Source organism: Perca flavescens, chromosome 15 (genome assembly GCF_004354835.1).
Source record: "Perca flavescens isolate YP-PL-M2 chromosome 15, PFLA_1.0, whole genome shotgun sequence".
Taxonomy (NCBI): domain Eukaryota; kingdom Metazoa; phylum Chordata; class Actinopteri; order Perciformes; family Percidae; genus Perca; species Perca flavescens.
This window is the reverse complement of record NC_041345.1, coordinates 11332610-11348990: the sequence shown is the minus strand read 5'-3', so window position 1 is coordinate 11348990 and position 16381 is coordinate 11332610. Positions and strand designations below refer to the sequence as shown.

The following is a 16381-nucleotide window of genomic DNA, read 5'->3' as shown; positions in this document are numbered from 1 at the left end:
AGACGTGATGGACAACAATGGTCTTTGTTATTGACTTGCGTAACAAACACTTCCGCCCAGTCAGTTGATCTGCCATAGGTTGATATTGAATGTAGCAACACCAATCACCAATATGAAGACATTAAAGCATAGTCCAATGCTTTTTGATCCTTCCTCAGACTGGCTGACTGGCTACATTCAGCTCTGTGTGTGGTGGGAATATAAATGCGTCACATCTCAGAAGACCATATTAATCCTCTACACCAACTTTACTTTGATATACACAGATATACCAGTTTATCAGTCACACCATAAGCTACAGTAATTCAATCCAATTCAAAATCACTGCAATAAATTGCGTGAATACTGTTCAGTTTATTAGAGGGTCAGAGGCTTGTATGTTGTTGTTGTATGGTCATTTTTGTGGCTGTAGTTAATATAGATTAACTACAGTTACTACAATTAAGCTACAGCTACTAATTAATTAAGAATATTTTGTCCCCCTCTTGTATGCAAGTAGTAAGTATAGTGGAAAAAATACAGTTTGTAGGTGGCCTTGAATAAGAGCATAAAGTTTCATAAGAGAGGCTGTAGGAAACTGAACAGGCCTGTCATTTCCACTGAAGCCAGAATGCTCTCAATATGGGAACCAGTTCAGGAAAGTCGCAGAGAAACACTGGGAGGGACACATCGGGAAATGAGAGGAAATGGTGCAGCGCTAGGGTTTTTTCCCCACGGTGCTTAGATTTGTGTTGTTTGAATACTGTAGCCAATACGTTTCTGTTGTTTTCTATCATATAAAGGTAACTTTTTTAATAGAATGAAAATAAGCTGTAGGGAAAACATGAGGAAATAAAAGAATGTATGAAAAATGTGTCCATGCATTCAAAGAGAGACTATTAAAAGATATAGTGTGTGTGTGTCGTGGCCTTACCTTCTATTCCTCAAAGGCTTATAGAAGTTACTGCCAACAGACTGTTGTACTTTTTAGCCATGTTAATGGCATGGTGCTACTGATTGATTGCCATGAAATTGTGTACAGACATTCATTGTTCCCAGAGGATGAATCGTATTGACTTTTTTACTCTAGCGTCATCAAAGTTTTCACTTATCCTGCAAAATATCTCAATATCAACTGGACAGATTGGCAAAATAAATTGGTACAGACATGATTCCCAGACTATGTATCTTACTGTTTTTGGTAATCCCTTGACTTTTTCCTCTCGCGCCACCATGAGGTTGACATTTGTATTTGTATTTTTTGTTAAATATCTTATAACCTGTTGGATGGATTCCCATGAAATGTGCTGCACGCATGCATGTCCGTCTCTGGATAATTTGTAATCACCGTGGTGATCCCTTAACTTTTCATCTAATCATTATCAGTTTTTCAAATTTCAAATTGTCCAATATTTGACATGACATTCCCATTAGTCATATGCAGAACCTTCTCTTGAACCTGCATTGTCCCTATGTAACTCTGATTCCCATTATGAGGTCAGAGAATTCCCTTTTGACTATACCCTCTCATGTGAAAGAGGAATCATAATAGGTCTAGGGTTTATGACCTATAGGGCTTTTTTCAAGCCCCTTTTTCTTTAAGTTTTTTATTATTCAGTGTGCTGATGTGCTGCAATAGCAGCAATTGGCAGAATGACTATTATCCCCCATACTTATTATTATTCCACCAAATTTTGTCCCGAAACTAGTCACGGAGCATTGCCAACACATGCACACAAAATACATCAAAACGTGTGTAATGATCGGAAATGGTGTGCTGACTTTTCTAAGATATTTGCTGCACGGTTTTCCCAAAATCTGTAAAAAAACGCCGCAAAATTTCCCATAGAAATCTTCGGGAAATCATTTAACATAGTTCAAAACAAGCCCTCTTTGTGGCCATACTGTATCGCCATACTTTAATGTAGAAAAATAATTAAAGGTTTAAACCGAAGACAAGACTTTGGCCTTTATTGGGCTGAATGGGCATTCTGATATCAAGCACGCTTTTTACCAAATCACAGTTTATGTATCGTCCCGTTTTCAGACTGTTTCAGATTTTCCAATGTATGTGTATGGGGCCGGAATGTTGAGAGCTAGAGGGTAGGACAGAGGGTGAAGCTGCAGTAAGATTCTCTGAAAATTGTCCAAACCAATTGCTCTCTCCCCTACGGTTTTCACTCTTCATACCTCACGGTTGGTCAAAATGTAGGAAATGTTGTGCCGGTCGCAGACATGTGACTATGGAATCCACCGGACTTAAATTTTTGGCTCTGTTCATACCAACCCCCGATAGAAACAATGAAAAAAAATACCTGGAAGGACGCAGACTGTTCCCCGTTTGTTACCTGCTCTGTGCCGCATCTCTTTGACACCACATCAATGCGTTCGCCAGACTGTTATCTCTCTTGTGATGATAATATTTTTGCTGTTTGGACCCACGGTTTTTGAATTACAGAACAAACTTGAGAGGTATAATTATCATAAAATGGACATTTTTGACCCATTAAAGATACTGTCTCCCACTCCCTCCTCTACTCCCTCTCTGCGGAAATCACCATAGCAACAAGTTCTGACACACACACCTCCTATAGAGACTCTTTACTGTAGGCCGTGTCAAACAGCAGATTTATTGTTAGCCAGTGTTAATCGGATGTGCACCAAATAGTAGGCACGTCAACATTTTCTAGTTTAAGATACCCCTACTGATCATGTGTCTTGCGCCACCATTAGCAGTTTAAAGTGTGTTAAGTGGATTTAAGGAACTCGGAACCACAAAGGATACAGCTGTGACCATAAACACACACACCCGCACACAGTATTTTTCTAGAGTCACTCGAGTCACCAATTCCACAATAACGAATCATCCTAAATAGCCACCTAAGCTTTCCTGCAGAACCATTAAAGCAACCAACCCTGCCATTGCGTGGCTGTCCAGGCCCAGTCTATTAAATCACAGTGACATCACTTCCCTTTAATCCCGAAAGCCTAGTTGAAAATTTACCCAGGTTTAAAGTGTTATACACGCCACATGTCATTAAGCTGGCGGCAGCTTAACGAACATCTCAGCTTTCTCTCCAAACTCCTCCTCTAGCTAAGCTGCCGACTGCATTGATACAGGTGCTGACTGCTCTTTTCCTATGGACAAATGAGTCGAATCTGAGAAACTTCACCGTCATCAGAGATTGCTTTGAGTCACTTAGCTTATACAGTATGCTTGCTTATGGGTGAGTTGTGGAAAATGTCTGGCAAAAGTCCTGCTAATCCTTCAGCACACCCTAGAAGTGCTCAGCATTATGAGGGCTGGGTCTTTGTTTGGAAATTCAGTTAAATGGTGACCGATGAATTAGGCTTACAGAAGGAGATTCTGATTGCAGCACCCCATCTTTCTTTTAAAGATTGCATGTGTGAGTGTGCATGCTGTCTTTAAACTAACCCCTTGGTACCTGACCTGAGGAATTGTTGGGAGTAGGCACAGCCCGTTAGATGAGTGTATTCATGTCAAGCAGTCACACTCTCATGGTCACAAGCCCCTAACTGGGGACCAGATCCCATTGCTCTCTGTTGCCATAATGATGCAGTCTCTCTAATCTAAGGATCCTCTGGGATGGAGCTTGAGCTCACAGCCTGTGATTTAGAGGGCCATAGCCTTTTTTATCTGAACACAAAGAAGTGCAAGCTAGTGAGCCTTAGTAGTTTAAAGGGGACCAGACTGCTTCAGGCTGAGAAACATGAGGGACCAACATGGTTCCATAACGATAAGGTTACCAATAATAATAGTTTACTTATTCTGTTTGGAACTACCCTTCTCTAAAACTATGAGGTTTTCACATGTCAGAGATTCAATTGTAGCCAAAGTTTTTGTTTGTTTCCTATCTGGACAGACTTAACTTCTTGTGGAAGTGACATCTACAGTAGCTGCTCCTCAGTAGATAGCATAACGCTGCATACCGACTATCCTTGAGCATCTGTGTTTACTGAGGATGAAAGACGCACAAGGACATTGTACATCTCAAGCAAGAAGAAGGAGATGCACAAACGCAACCTTGCTTTGTGTAGCCCAAACAGTTAGCAGACGATTTGTGAACACATCCCTCTGAGGAAAAAGGCCTTGACCCACGCGTCGGATTTGAGAGCAGAAAAAGCAACTGTTTCCGTCTTCTCCTCGCATTCTCTCTCTCATACCCCACCACAAGTATCCCCCCTCCCTATTTCCATCCTACCCTCTCATCCTTTCAAGAGTGAAGTGTCAAAAAAACATGGCATCTTACAGCGCTCGCTACATCTCTGAAGAAGAGAAGAGGGAAAAAAGCTGTACCACCCAGTCGGGCTGATTGAAGGCATCACAGACGCCTTAGGTGTACGACATTCCTCCTCCTCCTTCCTTCACGGACGACTTTATAAACAAGTTTCAAACGCCCCTGATCTGGTTTGACAAACTTTCTCCAAAGAGCATTTGAAGAGAGGATGAGAAAGTGACACCCCCACATGTGTTTTTTTTTTTTTTTTTTTTTTTTTGGGGGCGCCGGCAGAATCAGGTCTCCACTTACTCCTCTGCTTTTCAATCACTGCCATCTCTCTTTCTCTCACTTTCTTTTGCTTTTCCCTTTCTACTCTGACAGGTCTCCTGTGGTCCCCTAAATTGCACAAGAAATGGTGGTAAATCAAGACAAAAGACACAGTACAAAGAGAGAACGCTTAACAGAGCGTTGTCAAGGATACAGTGTATACATGCAATAATAAGGAGAGGCATTATGAAGGCAATTGGATGAGTCTTAGCTGGGCTTTTATTTTGCTCAGAATGATCATCCAAAGTAAAGTGGAACTGGAACAAAATCTAAACTTTGGGATTGATAGATTCCACCATTTTAGCCCAGACGCATGGATACGTATTTGTTCTCTAACATCCAGTGTTCTGTTGATGTCTGTATTGTATCCTATCAATATTTATACACACTTAACCATACTGTAATTGAATCATATTTTTATTTAGGCCATCATCAGTGTCGTGGGAATGTTCTTAATTGTTTTGATGTCTAGAACAAACAAGAACTAGCCTCGGGATGTTCACACACACAACCACACATTTTCAAAGGAAGAACATTGTCACCCTGCTCCAGGGTTTATTAACAAACCAGAACAGACAGTGACTAAGCATAAGTAGTGACATCAAAGTGAATGGCCAGTCATCTTTCTGTTAAAGGTTGTCATGTGTTGTGTATATGTCTGCGGAGACATCGTGTGTGTAATTTGTAGTAAATGAACTAGAAAGAGTTGTTAGAAAATGCTGAGGAAAATACATTATTTTAATAAGCAAATGTGATTTACAAAAGACCAAATGATAACAATAAAAAAAAAATGAAAATTAAATAAATCGGATTGCAAAATATATACATAAATTGAGAAAGATACTAAAAAACAAATTTTAAAGGGGTTTAAAAATGGATGAGTGTTATGTTAAAGATTATTGATATGCTATGCTACAGTCTCTTTAGCAATGCCCATAGGCCAGAAAATAAGGACTGCCATTCAAATCTGTAAGGATAAACCCTTTTTAATTTGAAGATTGAAAACTTGTTCCTTCTCTGGAACACCCTCAGCCAAAAGTTTACATGTTTTGCCCTGCTAGGGGTAAGGCTCTGAATATAATAGAAAATGTATAATGAGCATTACAACCTCACAGGGCTGTTGTGGCTGTCTTCAACTAAATAAGTTCTTAACTGTCTGTTAGTCACAGGATTTCTTAGAAAAATCTGTCATTTAGTATAATTATCTCTCCGCAGACAAAGGGAACGCCTTTCAAAGACTAAGTCCTATTTGTGAATAATATTGTCATGCCAGTTGTGATAATTATTTTCCATTAATAACGAATGACTAATCTGACAAATGATGGGTTTTATTTGACGAAGACTGGGAAGCCATATAGCTTTAGGAGATGTGTTCCAACATGCACATGACCACGCTGAACTCTGACTGCTATGTGTATGCAAAAGTACAGACACACACAAACACACAGGCTTTCACTTTGTTGTGCTTACTAGAGATTTTATCGCAAACGTACACACACAGAAACGCACACAGTTGAGTGCATCTTCACACTGTTTTTTGAAGCTCTGCACACGTATAAATTGTTTTAAATGTTAATATGGTTTATTTCATCATCAGCTGCCTTTGTGTGCAAGACGGGACACACTGTATCTTCTTTCATTCAGATTTATCTCTGTTATCCTGTCACTCTATGTTTGTTTTTTCCCCCTTAGGCATGTCTAAAAAAAAGTTAGGACACAGATCTCAATGTTTTACTCCAGAGAACAAAACTTGTTACTTGTGCTGCCTGGTGGTAATAACTAATATTTCAGCCCTCAAGCAGATATCTTTTTGATTACCAACTTTATTTCATGTATAGACATACAAAACAATTTACTAGAGAGTTAAAAGTGCTCCAGAAATCCTTTGTTTTACATTTATGACCTATGGTTTTCTATGTGTTTCCAGACTGATATGAAGATCAAAGTTCTGGAGTCTAAGCACCAGGAGGAGAAACTGAAGATGCAGCAGAGACACGATGCAGATGTTGAGAAAGTAAGAATCAAAACTGAAAGGTTGTAAACACTCTGCCAGCACCATAATTTCAACAGCACAATATACTGTCATTTCTGACTCCACTTTGTAGCGTATGAGAAAAGGTATATTGATGTCACTAATTTGAGGATTTCTGATGCTTGCAGTTTTCCACTATTTAGCGTCACATCAAAATAAATGTTATCATCTCTTACAATCATTAATGCTTGTAAACCAGCAGACCTATTCTTATATGGATTCAATTAGTCTACCACAGATGCTGTATGAAGCACAACCAAGGTCCTATAGTGTAATAATGCTGTAGTATTTAGTCCATGACCCAACATTACATTGGTTATAGTTTGACTGTGTCTTTGCAAACACTTTTCTTCTGGAGTAAGCTGCCCAGTCAGAGTCTGCAAGGGAAGGGCGTAGTCTGACCATTGCTGAATCTCATTCTGGGATGCTTTTCTACTGCTTTTCTTTGTTTGCCATTGGCATGAAATAATTCACTTTCAAGTGTTTAAAACCCAAACTGAGCCAGTTCTGGTAGAATATCCAATTTATAAGAAAGTGTTTGTAGAATCCTCATAGTTCCACTTATATTATGAATACATAAAAAGAGTTACAAACAAGTTAATAATTTCTCCTGGGGACACTGGACAGGCAGGTTTGTTAACTTGCGTTACGATGCCGATAATTGACTCTTGATTCCATTTGGTGGCAAATGAAAAGGAAAGGAACGAGTCGTTCCTCTTCTCATCGCCCCATTCCACAAATAATCTGCTTTTCAAAGTTCTTTGTCAGCTGGTGAAAATCACAGTAAAGCTGGTTCATTTCACACTTAGTGCCCATCAGTTAGGCTGCAGATCAAGCACCTGGGATCTGTCACGTCCTTGGTATGACTTTCCTTTGGTGCCACAGAAGCTTTTAATAAAAGAAAGAAAAACACTCCAGTTTTCCTCCACTTTAAGGTGCCCGTTGCTTCTTTGTGTTTGACAAGAGACAGGATGACAGCTAGCTCTCTCTCCCTCTCTTTAATTTCATACTGATTGCGAGTTATGTCCGATTTAATTTCCTCAGAATTTTACCCAGTATTCCCTCTAATGGCTTCAAAGGGGAGTGATTCAGGGGTGCGCTCTGACGAGCCTGATGGAAGGTGGGCAAGCTAGGTTTAGTGTTAATTAGTCTCCTTATGAATAATGTATTGTCTGCCTGGTCATTGTGGAGGAAGCAATGAGGGAACAGGGCCAAGTGTCGTATGCATATGGTTTTGGATCAGTACTGTGTACAGTTCTAAAATATGTAATAACTTCAGGTGAAAAACCACATCTTTATGTTCTTATTCTAAACATGCAAATGATCTGAGATTGAAACTGTAGAGTGCGTAGTTCAAGCCTTCCGTGAATGTGCATCACCCCCACCCCTCCTCCACGCAGTTGCTAGTAGCCAAGGAGGACATGGAGGATTCAAAAAACATGATGGACTCTTCACTTGATTTTCTGCGTGCGAAAGTCGCTGGATGACACCAGTTTCTAAACATAGCCATGCTGAGAAATACACAGAGTTTTGTGAAGCTGATAGTCTTAATTAGCTTTGTATCAACTCTTTTGGCTATGGCTTAAATGTAACCGACGTTTATTAATATAAAAAAGTTACGCACTAAAGCTTTAACACTAGACCACAGTGTACACCAGAAGACAATAGATGGTGAATAATATACTGTATTTTCTTTGAATACCATATGGATTACATTACATTAGTGTTTTTGTTGTGGAATTTGTTTCTCTGTATATACAGGGAGGATACTCAGGTTCTAACTTCAAATTTTGTAGTTGTGTTCACTCCATTCACTGGCGATATTGGTTAAAGTCATGGACAGCCAGGCTGGATTCCCCCTACATTAGGATGTCTTATAAAAGCCTAAAATGGGCTTACTAAAAGCTGTCATTTCCCACCTTCTAGTGCACTCTCTCTAGACCTAACACTGTGTCACCGCCTTGCTCGGTGGACCCCTAAAAAAGACAACAATCTCTCTGGGGTGGCAAAATGGAAAACATTGGGTATCCCTAAATGTTTGTTGAACTTTGCCCGATCCGCCCCATCCTCCTTTCATCTCCCCCGTCCCATTCACACAGCGAGGATGACAGGCTTGGCGACTAAGTGCACTTGGATAGAACAAAATGCTAGAAAGATAAAGTCTTATGGGCTTTGGGACGGTTCTTGACGGAAAAATAACCACTCTTACTAAAATTGTATCATTATACATTGTAAGTAAACTATTTGATTTCATTGTGAGAGTAGAAGTTGGTAAGGTGACTGCGGATTCTTCATGCCTATATAGTACAATTTTACTTACTTAATTTTACTTAGTAACTGGGCAGAAAACCACCCTTGGAAATTGTACAACCTGTTAGAAAATGTACCTTCTACCAGACCAGGCAGTAGACACAATATATACACCTTCTTTCTCAATATGGAGAGTACTAGACTGTTCTTTTAATACTGGAGCTCCAGCTCTCCATGGCCTTATTTAACTAATTGCTCACAGATGGCAGCAGCAAGCAGATGCCTTTACTTCATCACACCTCTGCACAGGTGGTTCACTCAGATGGCATTTTACTCAGTTAGCCTGTAGCCCTCCTAGGATTAGATAGGCATGTGGAAGATGAGGTCCTGTCAGGTCATACAGTGAATTATGTATACAAAATGTTCCATCTTCCTTTTTAATAGCATTTTAAATCTACGTTTTGTTTTTGTCAAATGATCACGATTGAGAATAAAGGGCTGTTTTGTTGCAGTGTTCGCAAACATCACTGATGTAAATAATCCTTGAAAACATTGATTATTTACATGTAGTTATAGTTAGTTGTACTATTAGTGCCTTTTTTAATAGACCTGATACTCAATTTTAAGGTGCCCTGTGGGTTTTCTTGTAAACAAACAAAAGTTTCTCATTATTTCTTTTTTTTTACCTAAACACATTTTGTATATCCTTGAGGCTGTGAATCCTGCATTGGTTGCATTTATGTTTACTTACTACTACTTCCATGTCTTGTTGGCGCATCACTGTGTTTCTTGGTGTGTTACACCTACCTGTAGATCAATGTGAAACCATTTCCAGGAATTCACTAGTGTGAATATGCATCCTTGTGTGTGTGTGTGTGGGTGAACCAACAAAGCAGGGACACGTAAAAACATTTCTCCAGAAAACTACTAGTGGTCAGACACCTTTTAAGAGTGATTGCAAGTTCCAATGCTGTTTTTGGTGGTTGTGTTCCCTTCTGTTTATATTTGGTTCACGATTGGTACCTTTTAAATTTAAATGCGACTGAGGATCTTGAGTAAAAATGCAAAACTTTGCATGGAAAATGTGTCTATTTATAGCTTTTGGTTTATAGCTTTAATAGCTACTGGTGAAAGTAAAACGCTTCAGACAGACAAGGCACTTTAACAAGAACCTTCATAATGTAAGCAAGTTAGCCATTTTCTCAGCTGTAAAATAGCTGAATATTCTCCAGTATGTATGTAAAAACAACCTCCCTTTCCCTTTCTTAGATTCTGGACCGAAAGAATGGTGAGATTGAGGAAATGAAGAGCATTTATCGGGCCAAGCAGAAGGAATCGGAGGAGATGACCCGTAAGCTGGAGAAGAAAGGTGAAGGGTCACAGGATTGCAGGGTTAACTAGACGGATGTTTATACTAGTGTCTCTGAACACTCAGTGTAAAGGGCCCGAAAAGATACAATTCTACAAGAGACTGCGCTGGTGTAGGGTGATGTTCTCCAGCTGTGCTGCTCAATGTTAATTTTAATTGCACTGTGTGCCTTTTTCTTCTTAATTTCCTCTTCCCTATTCCCATCTCACTCCTCGCCTCTGCCTTCTTTCGTCTGTCTCTGAAAGGAGTTGATGAGAAAGATATAAACTTGGCAAAGAGAAGCGCTACTGGCCTTTTGATAGAAGCAATATCTTTATTGACATTGATATACTGACAGCGCGTGTGTGTGTGTGTGTGTGTGTGTGTGTGTGTGTGTGTGTGTGTGTGTGTGTGTGTGTGTGTGTGTGTGTGTGTGTGTGTGTGCGTGTGTGTGTGTGTGTGCGCGCGCGCGTGTGTGTGTGCACGCGCGCGTGTGCGTGTGCGCGTCCATCTGTGCACATACCCTGAGGCAGGGCCTGACAGCTCTTTGTGTGTTTGTGTATGTGCTCTTCCACAGTTCAAAGTGTGCTGCGGGAATCCCAGGTCATCTGCGAAAGCAAAGAGAAGCAGATTGCTGAGCTGAAGAAGATGTCTGATCAGAGCACCGACTCCCTGAAAAACGAGTGGGAGAAGAAGGTATGAGGACAAGTTGAAGGGTTTGGATATTCTGCAGCCCAACCCCTGTAAGCAGCCCTGAGCCAGAGGAAGACTGTTTGATAGCATGAGACTAGAAGACTTTGCTGGAAGCAGACAGGCTCTCCTGCACTGTTAGAAAAAAATCTTTATTCTTTCATGCTGTGCTTAAGTTAGTGTGTTTTTTTTTTAGTGCTGAAAAATGAATGCTCTCTGCCCTGGGTAAATTGTGTTTTCACTCCTGATAGCTTGAGCTAACCGATATGTTGGAGCTCAATAAGATCCTAATAAAATTTCCACTTCTCTCTCACAATTTTTCTCAGATGTAATACAAAAAAAAAAACTACTTAGTCATATAAATTATGTTTATTCCCCTTAATTAAGCAAAACATGACATGCCTAAAGAAATAGATTTAATGAAAGAAGAAATGATCAAAGAAATAAAGCAAGTAGTTGTGGAAATACAGGGACAAAGATTTATGGCTGATACATGTAGTTATTCTGTGTACTTCCAGCTGCATGCTGCTGTGACAGAGATGGAGCAGGAGAAGTTTGAGTTGCAGAAGAAACACACTGAGAACATCCAGGAGCTGCTGGAGGACACCAACCTAAGGCTGGCTAAGATGGAGGCTGAGTATAATGCTCGGTCACAGGCAACTGTGAGTACAGGAACAGGCATTAATGTGCGTGTTTAGCATTTAGATATTAATCATTTTTCAGCACGTATCATTGACAGCCAGCGTATCTATACAAGACAACTTTGTGGTTGACTCCAAATTGTATCAAATAACAGATTTACCTAGTCCTTATGTAACATGATTTAACTCGGGTTAGAACACTTGTGTTTATTCCATCCATCTGGGATCATGACTTCATACCAAAATAGTAGTCTCGCATTGCCAGACCTTCCTCCACAGCGCTGCAGAGGACGGTCTGGCGAGTCCACACAAAGCAGCTTTAGACCGAGCATCCTCTTGCTGCCCTTTACCAGTGGCAAGGAATTCAAGTGTTCTGACACAAATCATTTTATTTACCCAACACCAGACTTTTACTGGAACAGACAGGATTCTGGGTGACAAGATAGACATTTTTGCCTTTTGCATAAAACTCTCATTGTTTAGCTTACGATAGAAAAGTTTATACATCGGTCGTATCTCTAATTATCAAACAGAGACCCACACCACTCCATGGCTCAAATGAAGGGATGAGGGAATGACTCACATCTTACTGACTTCATCTATATAAAGGTCTTTGATCCACTTGTCTATTAAAACTCCCACATGGCAATGGTTGTGCGTGCACACATGGATACACACTCACACACACACACACACACACACACACACACACACACACACACACACACACCTCACACACCTCAGTTTATTTGATGTCATATGAAAAGACTTTGGTTTTAAGCAGGATTGTGCACATTACATTAATGGGGCTCATCAACACTCGAGGCCAATCGAATACAGTGCTTCATAAATATGATTGTTATCAGTATCAGCGTTCGTGGGCTTTCATACATATCACACATACACGCATATTGCTTCTGGCCTTAATCTGTCAGCAGGCCCACATTTAGGAGGCATCAAACACCGGACAGTGCAGGGCCGGTGCTAAGGCCCCTCTTTTAATAATTAAGGACAGAGAAGGCCAGAGAGAATGAAAAGAGCCCTCTGTCGTTGTAAATTAGCTGCTATCCTGCTGTGAGTTTGGGCTGACCTACACTCTCCTTGTGTAAGAAGTTCAAAGTGGACTTTATCTCAGGTAAATTATTACAGCTCCGTAGTTTCATGGTTGGTGTCTCTAAGCTTAAATCTTTCGAGTCAATGTTGTCTTGTGTTCTTTTATTGTGAAAAGGTCTGTCTTGCTCTGTTGACTTGTTGCTGATAGTTATACAAGTATACAAATTTCAAGAAGTCAGAAGACCTGAGACAATGGCCCTCATTTATGAAACGTGCATACGACCTAAAACAGGCGTAGGGCGGGCATACGCCGATTCCTACGCAAAGCTCTGCATTTATCAATTTGAACGTGAGCGTAGGCTGCGATAAAATCTCACTTGTGGTCTGAACTCGTGTATGCAAGTTTTTGAGTCAGTGTGGACTTGCGGTGCAGCATATAATCAGTTTAACAGGAGAAGGAGAAGTCCTCAGTTGATCACTTATCAGCAATGGCAGATCTGGCTCTTTTAGAAGACCTTTATGCACACGTACGCGCACGGGCCACGGTGGACATTAAAAGCAGATGGCTCTGTCTTGCATCAGCGGGGGGGGGGACCCATACACAGCAGAAAAAGTCTGCAACATTGTTTTAGCTTGTTGGGTTCTGCACAACATCGCACAGGAAAACAGGGTGCCATAAATGTAGTGATGAAGCCAGATGACCCGATGCCCAGAGAGCAGTGTCCAGCAGCACAGCCCCAACTGGGGGCTATACGAAGGAGACAGGATATTATTCCTCGCTTTTAAAAGGTATAATGTTATGTTTGGCAATGATATTCAATACAGGAAACATGACGATGCACAACATTTTTATTTATTCTTCAGGTTTTCGTTTCTCGTTTAAAGTGTCGTTAATGGCCACAAGTGAACGATTTATTTCTGCCATTGACCGAGTTATTTCGGATGTTTTTCCAGCCCCTCTGCTGTCAGGAGACAGGGTCGGGGTGGTGGTCCAGCACGGGGGGTGGAGGACATGCGTTCTCCCTCACAGCTGTTGCCTGGTTCTGACTCATGAAAAAAAGTAAAATAAAAGACACTGCACAAACTCTGCTACAGTGTGTTTATTGAAATATAGGTACACGATGTAGCCCTAAGAGATTGCAATATAAGCCTGTATATTACTATTAGAACTATGGCATACGTATGTCAAGGATGTATAAATTAAATAAACTTCAGCTGGAGTCCGATTTACTACGGCAACAATGTTGACTGCATCAATGATCTCTTTCCATTCCGCATTCTTTCTACAGCCTTTAATAGCAGTTTTCAGGCTGCCAAATAGTACACACATTAGTGCAAATGAACCTGAGATATCAGGGTTTCAATCTCCACCTCTGAAAAGTGCCGCTTCTCATTTTTACGTCTCGCCATGTCGTAAATTGTAGGGGCGAGGCCTCAAAACCGAGAATATATTGGGCGTGATATTTAAATGACGATCGTTTCCACCCGCTGCATTTATCAATGTACGACCATTCTTACGCTCTGATTGGTGTGATACGAACGTTTCATCAATCACACGTGAAGCCTGTCGTAAGAGGATTTCTGCGCTCATATCTGCGCTGGTTTCTACGTTAGGTTGATAAATGAGGGCCATTGTGTGCTTGTAGAATGTTCAGTCCTCCACAACTTTGACCCAGTAGCTTTGAGCATGTGGTTTGTACACTTAATACTATATACCCATATGTGTCAGGCCACTACTACTCCTCTGCTTACTATGAGGGGGAGATGTAGCTTCTAATAAAAAGTTCATTCTCAGGACACAGTGTGAAAATTACACTTGATTACAATTGATGATTCATGTTCATTCTAAAACAGCGTACTGGATCCTGTTTAATAACAGTGAAATGATGAATGTTCATCTGCCCAATGCTACCTGGTTGGATTTCTATCCAACAGCAGATCAAAGATTTCACAAGGGGCTTATAGATATGTCAGATGTTGTTATTTTTGGACGTTATCTATACACAGGGCAGAGCAGATAGAGTGACTAAGTGGGTGTTTGAAAAGAAAGACAAGCCGGTATCTGCCTAGGTATTGCACCATTCAAACTCGTGACTGTAGTCCATGCATGTCCATATCCAAATGACTGATAATGGAGATATGATGAATATGGTCTTGTGGTTAGAGATGAACTAGCAGAAATATGCCTTTCTTTGTACTGCTGATAGTTTGATGATTGTTGAGCTAGTATTTTGTCATCTTCTGTTGCTAGGAGTTTGTGTAACATAACTGAACTTTAAAGTGTCTCAAAGTGGTATCAGCCTTAGACAACCATATTTGTGCATCCCCAGTAATAGTTATAGTAAAACAGGAGTAAACAAACTTGCAGGAGTATTTGTTTGACACCTGTCCCACAAGTCCACGCTATGCTCTGTGTCCCATTCTTCTGTCTTCTGTCAGACTCTCTCCTCCACTTGCTGCTCACACTAGAGTTTAAAACACAACGTGCATGCATACACAGCCTGACAAGTCCCAGGAGATGAGTGATGCAGGCTGTCTTACAGTTGCTGGCCTCAGTTCTGATAATAAAAAAAAAACTGTAAAATGTCATCCATCACTCTGTGTGACTTTTTATGTTATAAATTACATGGTTTTTTTTTTCATCTTCAAAGACTTTATCACTTCTAAATCTCTGAAGGGGAGCAGAGCTCATAATGTACCATATGTAGTCTGCTCTTCACACCTTGTAATTCTCCTTCTAAAACACCTAATTAGGGGACATCATTTGCTCCCTCTGAGTGTGTCCAGCTGTGCCCAGTCCAGCCTCAGCTCTTTGGCAGGAGATGAGAAGAAGCACCTCTTCATACTAAGTGTCAGCACGCGTCCCAGCACAACACAGACCCCTTGTTCCTTTTTCTTAGAGCCCTACGCAACTAACGCAAAGACAAAAATCTCTCTTACCAGCCTCGCCGGGCGCAGCTCTCATACTCTTTTCAAACACACCGCTCCCTCCTCTCCCCTCATTCCACCTCCTGTCATCGCCAGCCTCTGTCATCGTCTAGATTGACTAGCACGCTCCATCTTTAATCAGCGTCCCGTCATCGCCTTTATCAGCATGCCCACACTGCATTCCACGCTGTCATAAGCACACACAAAGACACACGTGCGCATGCTGTAGGACAGTATGCAGAGAGGGGACGTTTCTTTTCATCAAATCTGTGCCAGAAGAAGCTGTCTGCATCAGCTGGACTTTGATCATTGTCTTATCTGAATCCTGATTGAGCTTTTGACATTTGCCAATGAAATAACGCAACAGTGTTGGTACAGTGGAGCGATCTAGTTTCAGCCATAACACCTATGATTAGTTAGATTGTACACATTTCTGTAACACAAGTTAAAGCTAAACATTGGAGTTCTATTGTACATTAAAACTGTCTCACATTGCACTGAAGGTCACTCTGGTATTCGCCTCGCTGTCGGTGTATTTTCAAAGTAAGAAAGGGCACAAGATACAAACAAAACAGGGACCCACTAATCAAAACATTGCTCCACAGCACCACATGTGGCCAGAAAATGAGGCTTAAATAATCCTGTTACAGTTGGAGTTTATTAATATGATGAATATATAGGCACATTGACATTTGACAAGTTTAAATAAGAGTGGCAGGGTTACCAAAAGGGAAAATTACCTTGTTTTGCCTGTGTTGCTCCAGCTGTCAGTATGTGGGCAACAAGGTGAAACTGTATCTTGAAATTAGCTTTAGAAATTTTTCAAAGGCACTGCTGCAGTTGAGCTTTCGTAGACCTGATAAAATCTTGTTACTTGATAAGATCTTTCCCT

General features: G+C 40.7%; 1 protein-coding gene across 3 annotated transcripts in view; it reads left to right on the top strand.

Moving 5' to 3' along the window:
* The window catches only part of cep112 (centrosomal protein 112), a 116744-nt gene that overhangs the window by 19146 nt on the left and 81217 nt on the right, over positions 1-16381 (top strand). For all 3 annotated transcript variants that reach the window (XM_028600583.1, XM_028600581.1, XM_028600582.1), the window contains 4 exons: positions 6475-6561; positions 10099-10198; positions 10755-10873; positions 11386-11529. In XM_028600583.1, coding sequence (XP_028456384.1) covers positions 6475-6561; positions 10099-10198; positions 10755-10873; positions 11386-11529 — 450 coding nt within the window. The remainder of the gene's footprint in view (positions 1-6474; positions 6562-10098; positions 10199-10754; positions 10874-11385; positions 11530-16381) is intronic.